The sequence below is a fragment of the Apostichopus japonicus genome, chromosome 9, assembly GCF_037975245.1.
Source record: "Apostichopus japonicus isolate 1M-3 chromosome 9, ASM3797524v1, whole genome shotgun sequence".
Lineage (NCBI taxonomy): Eukaryota > Metazoa > Echinodermata > Holothuroidea > Aspidochirotida > Stichopodidae > Apostichopus > Apostichopus japonicus.
In genome coordinates this window covers 36,996,373-37,011,896 of record NC_092569.1, presented here as the reverse complement: position 1 = coordinate 37,011,896, position 15,524 = coordinate 36,996,373, and the positions used below count along the sequence as shown (strand labels likewise).

At 39.5% G+C, this 15,524-nt stretch overlaps 2 protein-coding genes and 1 pseudogene across 9 annotated transcripts in view; 2 read left to right on the top strand and 1 right to left on the bottom strand.

Moving 5' to 3' along the window:
- LOC139974506 (probable 3',5'-cyclic phosphodiesterase pde-5) overlaps window positions 1-5,012 on the top strand; it is a 137,938-nt gene extending 132,926 nt beyond the window's left edge. For all 8 annotated transcript variants that reach the window (XM_071981706.1, XM_071981700.1, XM_071981701.1 and 5 more), the window contains one exon: window positions 926-5,012. In XM_071981706.1, the coding sequence (XP_071837807.1) occupies window positions 926-1,133 (208 nt within the window). In that variant the 3' untranslated portion in view covers window positions 1,134-5,012. The remainder of the gene's footprint in view (window positions 1-925) is intronic.
- On the bottom strand, window positions 5,009-10,667 carry LOC139974507 (coagulation factor XIII B chain-like). The gene is made up of 6 exons (XM_071981707.1): window positions 10,444-10,667; window positions 9,187-9,378; window positions 7,950-8,162; window positions 7,310-7,510; window positions 6,172-6,339; window positions 5,009-5,826 (listed from the first exon to the last, which is right to left on the bottom strand). The coding sequence occupies exons 1-6, from the start codon at window positions 10,505-10,507 to the stop codon at window positions 5,609-5,611; spliced, it is 1,056 nt and encodes a 351-aa protein (XP_071837808.1). The 5' UTR covers window positions 10,508-10,667; the 3' UTR covers window positions 5,009-5,608.
- On the top strand, window positions 7,052-7,128 carry LOC139974597 (U2 spliceosomal RNA; annotated as a pseudogene).
- Window positions 10,668-15,524: the final 4,857 nt, after the last annotated feature.

Here is a 15,524-nt window from a genome sequence, read left to right as displayed (position 1 = left end):
CCCACTCAGACATTACCAAGTGACCTCACTACTGCCACCACAACTGTGAACTTACTGCTATGCCACCTCTTCTCACCCAGATATTACCAAGTGACCTCACTACTGCCACCACAGCTGTGAACTTACTGCTATGCCACCTCTTCCCACCCAGACATTACCAAGTGACCTCACTACTGCCACCACAGCTGTGAACTTACTGCTATGCGACCTCTTCCCACTCAGACATTACCAAGTGACCTCACTACTGCCACCACAACTGTGAACTTACTGCTATGCCACCTCTTCTCACCCAGACATTACCAAGTGACCTCACTTCTGCCACCACAACTGTGAACTTGCTGCTATGCCACCTCTTCCCACCCTGACATTACCAAGTGACCTCATAACTGCCACCACAGCTGTGAGCTTACTGCTGTGCCACCTCCTCCCACTCAGACATTACCAAGTGACCTCACTACTGCCACCACTGCTGTGGACTTACTGCTTTGCCACCTCTTCCCACTCAGACATTACCAAGTAACCTCACTACTGCCACCACAGCTGTGAACTTACTGCTATGCCACCTCTTCCCACCCAGACATTACCAAGTGACCTCACTACTGCCACCACAATTGTGAACTTACTGCTATGCCACCTCTTCCCACCCAGACATTACCAAGTGACCTCACTACTGCCACCACAACTGTGAACTTACTGCTATGCCACCTCTTCTCACCCAGACATTACCAAGTGACCTCACTCACTACTGCAACCACAACCATGAAGTTACTGCTATGCCACCTCTTCTCACCTCACTTGGTTAACAAAATACCACATTAAGTCTTTACCAGCTGGTACTCAATGATTGTTCTCTGGAACATTAAGCAGTATCCAGTTTGTGCCTGCAGTTAGAATAATTGTTTGTTTTGTTTATTCCTACTTTTAGAACAAATTTGCAAAATTGGTCAGCAATTGTTGCAAAACAGAAAGCAGAAGAGAAAGATGAAATAGCTGAGCAGGAAAATGAGCAAAAGAAAAAAGAAGACAAAGAAGAAGATAAAGAGAAGGAAAAACCAGAATCTGTAGCAACAAACAAAACAGATGTCACTGAATTACCAAAAGAGATTCTTTCTCTGGACAGCGATGAAGACTAGAAGTTGTAAGAGTTTAAATACATCATTGAGGGAGTAGGGATTAACTGGGGCCTGCAGGTATATAAGGGCCAGAGATTAACAGCAGTATACATTACAGAGTCAGCTACTCCTTCAGGTGTACAAAGGGGCAGAAAATTTGAAGGGTGTCGTAACATTACATTAGAGCTGGCTTCTCCTTCAGGTGTAAGAGGCGGCAGAGATTTACAAGGGTGTCCTATACCTTACAGCAGAGCAGGCTAATCCTTTAGGTGTATAAGGGGCCAGAGATTTACTAGGGTGTCGTTTACCTTACATCAAAGCCGGCTAATCCTTTAGGTGTATAAGGGGCCAGAGATTTACTAGGGTGTCGTATACCTTACAGCAGAGCAGGCTAATCCTTTAGGTGTATAAGGGGCCAGAGATTTACTAGGGTGTCGTTTACCTTACAGCAGAGCAGGCTAATCCTTTAGGTGTATAAGGGGCCAGAGATTTACTAGGGTGTAGTATACCTTACATCAGAGCATGCTAATCCTTTAGGTGTATTAATGTAGGGTCCAGGGATTAACTAGGGTGTTGTATACCTTACATCAAAGCAGGCTAATCCTTGAGGTGTATAAGGGGCCAGGGATTTACTAGGGTGTTGTATACCTTACAGCAGAGCAGGCTAATCCTTTAGGTGTATTAGGGGCCAGGGAGTAACAAGGGTGTTTTGTACATTACAGAGATTTTGAAGGGTGTACATTTGATCACAGATTGTTACATGTATAGAAGTCTTCAGGTTTATTCCATTATATTTCATTATACTTTGTATTTAACTGTATGTCTGTTACACCTAAATTTCTATTGCAGGTGAAGGGTTTGACTATTGGTTGACAGACATCTGGCATGGAATATGTATTACTCCTGACAGTGCAGTATAACTGGACATATAACTAGGTGCAATATGGACATTCTTGTTATAACATTCTTGTTATGGATTCAGTTTTTCATTTCTCATGTACTCAGCCAAATATAAAATAGTTATCACTGTAGATGGTGCTAAGAATACTCAGCTCAATTCTCGTAGAGAATTATAAAGAAAAGTGAATATTATTGTGCAAAATGTTTAAAGATTATTTCAATATTCGTCTTTTGTTGATATGATGTGCAATATGTGATAGTAGAATATCTTCTTTATGGATTAGTTTTGTTATTTTCAGAATTAATTATAGGTGCAATAATCTGTGTAATATTAGAGATCAAATATTAGAGATCATATAAATATTTGAATCAAGACTCATGAGCAGAATGGAGGAAGTTCTTACTGTTAGGAATCTCATACTTCAGTGAAGTTTATATATTGTGAGGGTGCACATGACAATTAAGTATATGTTGACCTTTACCCTCTGCAATATTAATCAGTTTAAGTGACAGAGAGTTGCATTGTTATCCTTCCAGGTTGAATCACATAATAGGATGCTTGTTTTCTCCAATTATTTACATATCTTTCATCTAGATTATTGCTTATACAGATTCTTCACATGGGCCACATGCTGTTTGGTTTAGTAAAAAACAACTGAACTAACTGCATAGTAGGGCCAGTGAAAACAACAATCTAATTAACTGCATAGTAGGTTCAGTGGAAAAACAATAATTGAATTAACTGCATAGAAAACAACAATGGAATTTTGGGCCAACAATGGGCCAGTAGAAAACAACAATGGAATTTACTGCATAGTAGGGTCATTGGAAAAACAGCAGTTATCTTTTAAACATTTGTTAAGCAGTTGTTTGATTTGTCTGTACAGGGGAGTAGTCCACACTGGGGATACTTTAATAGCAGACACTAGGCAGAAACTTACCATACTGAGGATTCTATCCTTAGTGGGCATATGGTATATACTCAGAAATCTGACATAAGTGTAGGCAAAATTGTCCTTGATCAAATAGTCCATACTGAGGATTCTGGGCATTGTGGATATAGGGTTCATACTCAGAATTCTCACATAATACTGTCCTTTCATGATCCACTTGCCATACTGAGTATTCTGAGTTTTGTGTGAATACAGTTCATACTCAGAATTCTCACATAAGTGTAGGCATACTGTCCTTCATGATCAAATTGTCCATACTGAGTACTGTGAGTTTTGTGTGAATACAGTTCATACTCAGAATTCTCACATAAGTGTAGGCATACTGTCCTTCATGATCAAATTGTCCATACTGAGTATTCTGAGTTTTGTGTGAATACAGTTCATACTCAGAATTCTCACATAAGTGTAGGCATACTAAACCTTGGTGGGTATAGATAAAAAACCAGAAGTAAGAGTTAAAGATAGAACAGATTTGCTGACAAATACAGTGTTCTGTTATTACTGTAGTCATGGAATGAACTGATACACACCTCTCTCTAATATTTTTTGGTTCTTTTTTAATCATCCTTCTTTTCCTCAATATCATGTGCTTCTTCTTAGGTTCCTCTAATCCCCTCCAAGAGATTTAGCTGCATTACTGTCATGTGTTGATTTGATTCGCTGCTTTCTTCATACCTCATAACCATTCATGTCTCCATGGATATGGTCAATAATTCATCTCATATTCATTGTTTGAACTTTCATGTACTCCACCTTGTAAACCACCTTCAGCATTAATCAAAGAATCAGTCATGTATTTTTATTAGTGGTGTACAGTCTTACGCAATGTAATATAATAGATGTCTACTGGCAGACATAATACTAGTATCTAGAGTATTGGATGTCTACTGGCAGACATAATACTAGTATTTAGAGTATTGAATATCTACTGGCAGACAATACTAGTATATAGAGTATTGCATGTCTACTGAGAGACAATACTTGTATCTAGAGTATTGAATGTCTACTGGCAGACATAATACTAGCATCTAGAGTATTAAATGTCTACTGGCAGACATAATACTAGTATCGAGAGTACTGAATATCTACTGACAGACATACTAGTATCAGAGTATTGAATGTCTACTGAGAAACAATACTTGTATCTAGAGTATTGAATGTCTACTGGCAGACATAATACTAGTATCTAGAGTATTAAATGTCTACTGAGAGACAATACTTGTATCTAGAGTATTGAATGTCTACTGACAGACATACTACTAGCATCTAGAGTATTAAATGTCTACTGAGAGACAATACTTGTATCTAGAGTATTGAATGTCTACTGGCAGACATAATACTAGTATCTAGAGTATTAAATGTCTACTGAGAGACAATACTTGTATCTAGAGCATTGAATGTCTACTGACAGACATACTAGTATCAGAGTATTGAATGTCTACTGAGAGACAATACTTGTATCTAGAGTATTGAATGTCTACTGGCAGACAAAATACCAGTATCTAGAGTATTAAATGTCTAATGAGAGACAATACTTGTATCTAGAGTATTGAATGTCTACTAGCAGACATACTAGTATCTAGAGTAATGAATGTCTACTGACAGACATAATACTAGTATCTATAGTATTGGATGTCTACTGGCAGACATGCTACTAGTATCTTGAGTATTGAATGTCTACTGAGACACAATACTAGTATCTATAGTATTGGATGTCTACTGGCAGATATTATACTAGTATCTTGAGTATTGAATGTCTACTGGCAGACACAATACTTGTATCTAGAGTATTGGATGTCTACTGGCAGACACAATACTTGTATCTAGAGTATTGGATGTGAACTTTGATAAATGTGTGTTAGTATTTAGAATTTGATAAATGTATGTTAGTATTGAGAATTGATGGTGATTCCTTTATATGGCTGTATAATAGTATTCATCACCTTGCTTAATATCAGTGTGGGTTTTATAAATAATGCTTATAGTGAAAATTATAAAATATTTGTAGAGAATACTTGAATAAACTAATCTGGACAGAGCAACTGTATTTTTGTTTCTCTATATTTGTTATCTCTAAAATAAAAAACTTTACTGAAGACAAGGGTTTCATTAGGAAGCATGTTTAAGATATTTGTGTTCAACAAATACTTCAATCTGACTAAAAAGTTTGTTAAATATATCATTTTGTGCTTGCTTTCATTCCATCTGAACATATGTGAGAACTAGTCCACATTTTAGATTTGTTATTAAATCAAACGTACATCAAGCTACAACATTTGACATTTTTGTACTTTTGCAATTCAATCGAGATGTTATCGAGGTTTCAATGCTACCTACCGATCGATCAGATAACCTAACATTGCAAATCCACCTGTTTTTTCATAGTGTCCATATCTTATGGAAACCTATACTTTATTATGTAAGGTGTTAATTTATTCAAAAGGTACCAACAGAGCTACCCCCCCCCACCCCTTCTCTCCCTTCCCCTACCTATGTGATCAAGCCTCTAGCTACACAGTGCTCTTTCTGTTGACCTACATATATAGTTGATTCTATATAATGTACAATGACTGCCTCATGTAGTTATGTACATACTAATAGCTATAATGGTTACTACATTACTGAAAGGCTATAACAAAAGTGTCAAAGTACTTCCGAAAAATATTCTCCAAATTTCATAGCAACTGTCACGAAACCAACCGCAGAAGTGGTCGTTACCATTGCAACCACCCCTGCTGTTATGCTTGTTACAAGTCGATCATCAGAAAATGGTGTTTCTTGTAGAGTACTGGTGTCCAGTGATCGCTTTTCCCGCACTGATGTACTGACGTCATTCAATGGCCTGTAATATTCGCTTCTACCTGTAATAATGAACAACATTAAAAAAAAAATTGCCACCAGAACACAGACTGATTAACAGCATACAGTTTATGGTATGTAGGTGTTCATATACTTGTTGCAGGGCAATGGGACAAAGGTAGCCAAGAACCATCAAATTCAAAAGGTTTCTGTAATCAATGGTAGGATATATTTTCAATGAATAAACCTATACACTGTAAGCTTTATATGAAAGCCTATTAGGGTCATGCAAATCAAAATTAATAATTTGTTATTACCAACCGACCAGGGTTGCACCAGTAAACAGCATGTATTAAGCAGCAATCATGCCATACAATGGGTTAATCATGGAAAATCAAATTACTTACCTGGACATAAGAAAGAGCACACTGGATCTTTGGACCAATGACCATCTTCGCATTTAACCCCATTCCCGTCTTGGATGAGGCCACCTGTTGTACCACATGTGAAGTTTACTACAATACCATGATCTGTTACACCTGATGGTACCAGTCCTGGAGGGGATTCACAGGATACTACGGGTACAGATATATGGAAAATAAACTGCATGCAATAACAAAAATAAGGACCTACCTACCACCGTCATTGAGAAACAGTCACCCACCCCACTCCCCCTTCCCATCTCCCTCATCTCTCACACTATTGAGACGAAGTCACCCCTCCCCATATGCCGTCCTCATCTCACACCATTGAGACAAGGTCGCCCCCCCCCCACCCAGTATCCTACTGAATATGCACCCAACCAGTGAGCCTATCCTACTGATTATGCAACCAACCAGTGGGCCTATCCTACTGAATATGCACCCAACCAGTATACTACTGAATATGCACTCAACCAGTATCTACTGAATATGCACCCAACCAGTATCCTACTGAATTTGCACTCAACCAGTATCCTACTGAATATGCACTCAACCAGTATCCTACTGAATATGCACTCAGCCAGTATCCTACTGAATATGCACCCAACCAGTATCCTACTGAATATGCACTCAACCAGTATCTACTGAATATGCACCCAACCAGTATCCTACTGAATTTGCACCCAACCAGTATCCTACTGAATATGCACTCAACCAGTATCCTACTGAATATGCACTCAGCCAGTATCCTACTGAATATGCACTCAGCCAGTATCCTACTGAATATGCACTCAACCAGTATCCTACTGAATATGCACTCAACCAGTGTCCTACTGAATATGCACCCAACCAGAGTATCCTACTGATCGCTTCTCAGCCTTTTGGCTAAGATCATGTGTAGTATCTGTTCCTTTTCGAGGGGAATAGTGATACACACCCGACGATGATCACACAGTCACAGTCCCGATGCAAGGGGACTGGGGTTGAGAGCGGATCAGTCGTTATGCCCCAACCAGTATCATGTGTCTTTCTTTGTCATTGTTAGTGTTGTCATTTCAAAGAAGAATGACAGAATCACACTCAAGTATCTGAATAATGCATTCAATTATAGTTCTATACTTACCTTGGCAGTCAGGGATTGTTGGATCATTAAACTGTCCGTCGTCACACAATGTCTCCAAAGGTCCCTGAAGAATACCACCCGGTATACTGTCAATGCATTTATATGTAATGCTCGTGTTGTGTCGGATATACCCGATGTTTTCTTGGGGTGACGGTGAACCGTACATCGTGTCATTTTGTAAGGACGGCACTGTACAAGACACTAAGCAAGAAGCAAAAAGTAATTACTTCTAAAGAATTATAGCATTCATGACTGGTGACGCCAATATGCTACCACAACATGTCTAAGATTACCATACGAGTAATAGACGCACATGATAGGCCTAACTACTGGCATGCCCTGCGTGTATGACCATTCGTTACTATTGACGACTCCTACATAACAATTGACTATTAAAATAAACTACATCATATTACCATCTGATGCGCGTAGAAACCTCATTGGCTTATCAAAGCCGCAAGCTGACCGAAGTCAGTCTCTTAGATTCATATTTAACGCCCATGATTATGAATTGTCAACAACTCTGTAACCGGACGACATACATTAATCTTGGAGTAACTCGAACTGGGGACCTTATGATTGGAAGGCACCGGCGTTAACCACTGTGCACTCCTTAATGATTTAATATACCACAAAATACCTTTACAATCAGGAAAGACACTTGGTTCCCACTCTCCATTACTACTACAGTAAGCAAGAGGTTGCACATCCTCCTCGAGGTACCCAACACTCACGTCTTCACTGCAGGCAAACTCTACAACCTGGTAAGCTTGATATGCTTCTGTAGGTTCACCGTTGCCATGGCTGTCGGTGAATGACGTATCATCCTCCAAAGTTGGAGGGGAGCATGTTTCTGAACAAATATTGTGAATCATGAGAATGTAAAACGGTACAATATCATTATAATATTAAATAAACGTCGTCCTAAATAAAGCTTAATCAGTAAGGGAGATTGGTTAATTGTATAATGTATTCGGGTCAGGCCTAATACAGTTTATTTACATAAACACAAACTTGGCATGTAATGCTTCCATTTCACCAAAATAGACTATTCATGGTTCTGTCCAGTTTCAATTTGTTTCCATTGGAAGAAGATAATTTGTATATTGTGAGGTATCTATATGTGGATTTGTTCCTATTGTATATTATGATCAAGATTAACGTGAGTTGACATTTGTGACTTGCAGCCATTAACAAAGATTGGTTTCATTTCGTTCTAACTTTATATTAGACCGTTTCTTTTCACGTAATCTCCATCCTCTTCGAAAATAAAACTTCTTTGCAACATCTCAAATCTACCACTGGTTCACAAACCAACCAGAATACATAGAGTTCAATGCGATTACCATTGTATTAGAAGTAGACTAAGGTAAATATGCAACATATATCGAATAAAGTTGGACACTTGAAATTATTATTCGTACTAAGTCATTTGTTGCAAAATTGCATAATAGGGCCTTGCAAATAATCGTTATTAATTTGTTATTACACATTATTAATCTGTTTTAACAAATTATTATTTCGCTATTTAATTAGTAATTTGTCAAAATAAGTTAATGTTCTATAATAACAATTAATAATGTTATACACATGGCCCTATATATACAGTACTTTGCTTTGTAGTCCCTTATTGTTTCTGTACCGAGATGCATCCGACTAACATTTACTTCACTCTTTTCGTGAAGATAGTTGTCTTAATGGAAATATCGTAGTCTCCGATGTTTAATTTTACTCTTATTAAAGTCGTAGCTATTTGACGATATAAATTCAGGTTAATATCATTTCATTTTCAAATATGACTATAATAGCTAACGGTCGTGGTTGGTTAGCAGAGCCTTTCCTGCTCCGTACATGATATCCCGTTTAGTTATACTTACTTAAACAATTAAAGATGACTGGGTCTGGATCAAAGACTTCTTGTTCTGTACAGAATGGAGTAAAGTCCTGTAACAGAGGCTCGTACCCATCAGAACACTCTAACCGAACAGACTCCCAGAGATTGTAAAACTCCTTGTCTTCCACAAGTCGCACGCCCTCAATATTTATAACCTCTTCTGGTAAGGTGCATTCTGTTAATAATATCATTAATACGTTTTTTCGCCCGATATGTGTCTAGTCATTACAGCTTACAGCGGCGTCATTTTTCAGGTTTTGTTGAGATCTTGAAACCAATGGGTAACCAAACATCAGATAATTACGAAAGTCAGAACCACATCACTTAATCATAACTATGTTTTGGCAGAGAGGGGGGGGGGGGGGGGTTGCGTCTAAGATAATTATAAAAAGTTTTTGCAGAGAAATATATATTTTCCCAATATAGTAATCTCGGAAAACTACTTTCCCAAAATATATGCGAAAAATGGCCGAAATATACTTTGGGATAATCACCAACATTTCTCGAAATAAAACCCATTAACCCCCCCCCCCCCCCCCTCGACACACAGACGCCTTCTCCCGATCTTGATCATCGAATACAAAGACCGTTTAAATGTCATGTGACCATTCCATCTTTTATACAAATCTAAGAAGAACATATACTAATGGTTCCTTGAAATAGACCTTACAAGTGTGACCGAGCACCCTTCATATCATCTTGATGGGTCAACTCTTTAAACGGAGACAAAACGTACAATCTGTTGTTATATTCCATGTTCGGTTCTAATATATAGCTAAAAATTTACATGGTCATGATATGAAATGTTGCAGGTATCATGAATGGCCAACGTTTCAACTATCGAGTGAGGAATAGCGTATAATGTTGTAACTATCGAGTGAGGAATAGCGTATAATGTTCAACTATCGAGTGAGGAATAGCGTATAACGTTGTAACTATCTATGCAGGCTTACTGATACTTGTTAACTGATAAACGACGAAGAAGAAATAACTTAGTTTGTGATTCTATCTAAAAACAAAGGACATGAAAGGATATGTACATAATGCTCTGATTATTTGTACCTTATGATGAAAGGAGTAATTAAACGCACACAGAACTTGGAAATAATAACTTGTTCAGTATTTTCCACTAATGCTGTGACAAGTGTGGCTAGCTCTTTTTTTGTTATATCGGTACGCGATAAAGATAGGCCCTATAGCTCACGTACAGCCATATCTTGAATTTACTTAGATTACATACCTGCTGAAGTGAAAGACAGAATTGAAACAATAATTGTTGATAACTGAAGGAATAATTCCATCATGGTATCGACTAGTCGTCGTTAATATATGCAACAAATTAGTAGTTGTTCTCCGTCGCTAAACACTCTTTAAGTTTATTAGCGCACACTTTCACAGTGTGCATGTAGGCCTTCAAGTCAACGTATATCGGTCGTGATTCAATGTCTCTCAAGTTATGATATATAGCTTCTTTGTTTTATGTGTTTACATATCGTGAGACTGACGTGGACATTGTACCTCGTTCACCACACTAAGGTAAACTATCGGTGATATATACCACAGTTCTATATTATTATTATATATATATATAAATATATTGTGTGTATATATATATATATATATATATATATATATATTGTATATATATATATATATATATATATATATATATATATATATATATATCACATAGAATGGTGGTCAATATTCACAAAGAGTGCTCTATGCCAAGGCAGAGCTAGAATATCACATAATGTACTTAACTAAACTATCATCATACTGCTACTCGGAGTTTCACGGGTACGTCTCGCGCACCGATCATCAGGCAACTGAACAACATAGGCTATCTCGGCTTCAGGCGTGTGTGTTTACGGTTGCCATGGCGACAGTGCGATAACAGCTCGGTTCTTTTGTTGATGCATCTGTCATTCGATTGTATTATGGCCAGCTTCTCTTCCATGCATAGATTGAATGATCCTGATTCGCGTTGGTGTGTGTCGGATTTCTTCAATATGTTCCATTCAATAGTGTAGTCTCTCCCCTTGCTTTTCAGTGCCCAGATATGCTTGGATAGTTCTGTCTCCTTTTCATATTTTTTGTTGCGAAATGACTTCGTGTGGTTGCGGTACCTAGATTTGAAGTCACCCCCGGTGAGTATGATCGCGAGTCGGAACCGGAAGTGACGGTAGCTTCGTACACAATTGAGTCGGCTAAGCACTCTCCACGCAGGGGGCAGGCTCCTTTATCTCTACAGTTGCAGGTTTTTGTGGCGTTTGTTGTTGTGTTGTTTTGCCGCAGTATTCTGGCGTTGTGGGACTTGATGATGGAATCCATGTTTTTCATGCAACTGTAGCTCACTTTCATGGTGTTTCTGTTGAAGATCTTCCTCAGCTTGCTCCCACGTGGAAAGTGCCTATCTATGAGCTTGAGGAACTGTGACCCCACGTTGGTTTCCACGTTCCTACTAAATGGTGGGTTGAACCACGTGATTTTCCTCTGTCGGTTCTGTCTTTTTTTTCTTGAGTGTTGTTGGTGCGCCCCCGTCGTCGTATGTGATGGTACGTTCGTATCCGCTTTTCTTTAGCGCTGCGTTGTAAGGCGGTGCTGCCATGCTGAATACTCTCTCATTCGACGAGAGTTCCCTGATCCTCTTTTCAATGGCTGTGGGAATGTGTTTGGTGATGGTGGGTGGGTGGTTAGATTTGACATGTATGTATAGTGGTTCATCGTTGGGCTTCCTGTATGGTTTGTGGGTTCCAGATTCTAGGTCCATGGTTGTGTCAAGGAAATTAGTCGACTTTAGGTTCGTCTGGGCCGTGATGTTGAGACCATGTGCCTGGAAAATCTTGACTAGCTCTTTGCGGGTGCGGTCTGCCTGTCTGCCGGAGTAACCTCGCATGACGGCAAGGCCGTTATCTCTGTAGAGACCGACGTTGGCCACCTCTAACTTCGCTTCTAGTTGGTGTAGTATGTGGAGGCCTACCAACTCACATATTTCTGCGCCGTCGTAAGCCCCCATCGTTACGTCAAATTCATTTGTGGTGTCTCTCTTCACCCAGGGTTTGCCATCATGGTCGTACAGTACTGATCTTCTCGCATGGATGATCGTTTCGTGTTCAATTTTGCGGATGGGGCTGTACTTCTTGGCCCAGGCTAGAGATTTGTTGAGGAGATCTTCAGTGATTGAGGGGTAGAAGTCCACTATGTCGAAAACAAGGAATGATAACCTGTTCTTTTGTGGGAGCTCTGTGAACCATTTGAGGACAGATGAGGTGTTTCTCCATTGGGGGCTTACGACGGCGCAGAAATATGTGAGTTGGTAGGCCTCCACATACTACACCAACTAGAAGCGAAGTTAGAGGTGGCCAGCGTCGGTCTCTACAGAGATGACGGCCTTGCCGTCATGCGAGGTTACTCCGGCAGACAGGCAGACCGCACCCGCAAAGAGCTAGTCAAGATTTTCCAGGCACATGGTCTCAACATCACGGCCCAGACGAACCTAAAGTCGACTAACTTCCTTGACACAACATGGACCTAGAATCTGGAACCCACAAACCATACAGGAAGCCCAACGATGAACCGCTATACATACATGTCAAATCTAACCACCCACCCACCATCACCAAACACATTCCCACAGCCATTGAAAAGAGGATCAGGGAACTCTCGTCGAATGAGAGAGTATTCAGCATGGCAGCACCGCCTTACAACGCAGCGCTAAAGAAAAGCGGATACGAACGTACCATCACATACGACGACGGGGGCGCACCAACAACACTCAAGAAAAAAAGAAAGAACCGACAGAGGAAAATCACGTGGTTCAACCCACCATTTAGTAGGAACGTGGAAACCAACGTGGGGTCACAGTTCCTCAAGCTCATAGATAGGCACTTTCCACGTGGGAGCAAGCTGAGGAAGATCTTCAACAGAAACACCATGAAAGTGAGCTACAGTTGCATGAAAAACATGGATTCCATCATCAAGTCCCACAACGCCAGAATAATGCGGCAAAACAACACAACAACAAACGCCACAAAAACCTGCAACTGTAGAGATAAAGGAGCCTGCCCTCTGCGTGGAGAGTGCTTAGCCGACTCAATTGTGTACGAAGCTACCGTCACTTCCGGTTCCGACTCGCGATCATACGTTGGGCTCACCGGGGGTGACTTCAAATCTAGGTACCGCAACCACACGAAGTCGTTTCGCAACAAAAAATATGAAAAGGAGACAGAACTATCCAAGCATATCTGGGCACTGAAAAGCAAGGGGAGAGACTACACTATTGAATGGAACATATTGAAGAAATCCGACACACACCAACGCGAATCAGGATCATGCAATCTATGCATGGAAGAGAAGCTGGCCATAATACAATCGAATGACAGATGCATCAACACAAGAACCGAGCTGTTATCGCACTGTCGCCATGGCAACCGTAAACACACACGCCTGAAGCCGAGATAGCCTATGTTGTTCAGTTGCCTGATGATCGGTGCGCGAGACGTACCCGTGAAACTCCGAGTAGCAGTATGATGATAGTTTAGTTAAGTATATTATATGATATATATATATATATATATATATATATATATATATATATATATATATATATTACAGTTCTAATCAGTGGGCCTAGTTGTCATAAGGAGGCTCTGTCACTAGGATGGTACTTGTTCAATTACGTCACTGATCGACATTACGGTAGCTTACCCACCACACTGAACAACGTTTACTATCACAATTAACAGAAGACAACACACTAGACAAATTATATGCAAGAAGAAGGTTTTTTCAAGCATTATAGGAGAATGAAAATCTTTATAATATTTTTGTAGGCATTAATTAATCTTCTCTTTCTACAAGTATTATTTTATTAAACTATATTTCATCGCTGACCAAAGGAGCGTAATTTTCATCAAATAGTGAGTTCAGGAAAGTACGAAAAACTATGTGTAAACTACAGCTTCGACATGACGTCACCAGACCTTTATATGTATAACATTGTGTATGAGTAATATAGGTTATTTGGAACTACATTCACCAAATCATTAAGCTGTCATTGTTTTTGTCTCAATTTTGTTTGAACATAACAGCGGTGTATGCCCTACAGTATACACGGTTTACATAGCAAGCAGTGGGTAACCAGGGGCGTATCCAAGATTTTCTAACCCAGGCGCGAATTACTATCTAAGCGGAGCGCAGCGTACAAGAAAAATCTGGTTTTGATATCCCCCAGATCACCGGAAATGGCACACCTCGGGCTTGAAAATGACCAACCAGATGTACACTTTTGCTGAGAACCAAGTATTTCCCAATACTTTTTTTTTTTCCATCAATAACCTTTTTGAAGATTGTCACTAGTCACACATCATGTTCGACCTCATCGCATCTCCTGTGGGTCATTGCTTTTGTAGGTGATTCTACGTCGCGGCCCACAATACCCTTCAGTCCCACTTTTTAAGGTTTTAAGCCCATCATTTGTTCAGAATTTGAAAATTAACATTTCTCGTGAAATAAATTCACTTCAAAACATACCTATAATCACGGGAAAAAAACACGCGTTTAAATCGCCGTTTTCGGTCTGTAATTGCGACGTAAATTCCGAGTTCCAGCCTGTTTCCGTTACGTTTCCACTCCTGAAACTAGTGATTAAGGTAAGCTTACGACCCAACTTAAACGCGTGAGTTTTCCGCGTTCGCGATGACTTATTTACCGAGTACGCGGTGACCGTAAACGCCAAGTGTCATCCAAATACGGTGAAGCTCACTTAATCGTGCGGTTTCAGGGAAGGGTAATCTTTACGTTTCCGGTCACAATTACAACAGATTCGCTACCTTAAACATGACCGTTAATCTGGAGTTTACGTTTGAACCCAGCAGTAAACTTCTCGCATTGATCATCGTAAACGCCATGATTACACCAATATATACGGAGAAACGTGGTCATCGTAAACACATTACTTACGACCAATACAGGGGCCGGGCTTATTCGCCACGTTTAGGGAGTCTTAATCGGGTTGATTAGGCTGAGAAATACACGGACCACCTCTATCAAATATTACATTTGATTTAAAGAAAATTAAAAATAATAAACATAAAATCACACTCGTTTGATTTTCCACTTTTTTATTTATATATTTGCACCTCATATCGCATCGTAAACGTTTATTTGTTATTTTTACACTTATACAAAAATTATGTAAATGAACGCAATACCACTTCTAATGTGTAAATACATCTAAATGCAACTCAATATTGCTTTACATCATAGTGTTGAATATTCAGCTTTTTGAATACAAAGTTTAAACCTCGAGAAGCCATT

Bases quoted from the DNA above. Each gene is read 5' to 3' on its own strand.
- LOC139974507 (XM_071981707.1), bottom strand. From the start codon at position 10,507: ATGATGGAATTATTCCTTCAGTTATCAACAATTATTGTTTCAATTCTG. The intron at 9,379-10,443 runs GTATGTAATCTA...TATTATTAACAG, and splicing joins TCTGTCTTTCACTTCAGCAG to AATGCACCTTACCAGAAGAG. The intron at 5,827-6,171 runs GTAAGTAATTTG...TCATTATTACAG, and splicing joins GTGCTCTTTCTTATGTCCAG to GTAGAAGCGAATATTACAGG.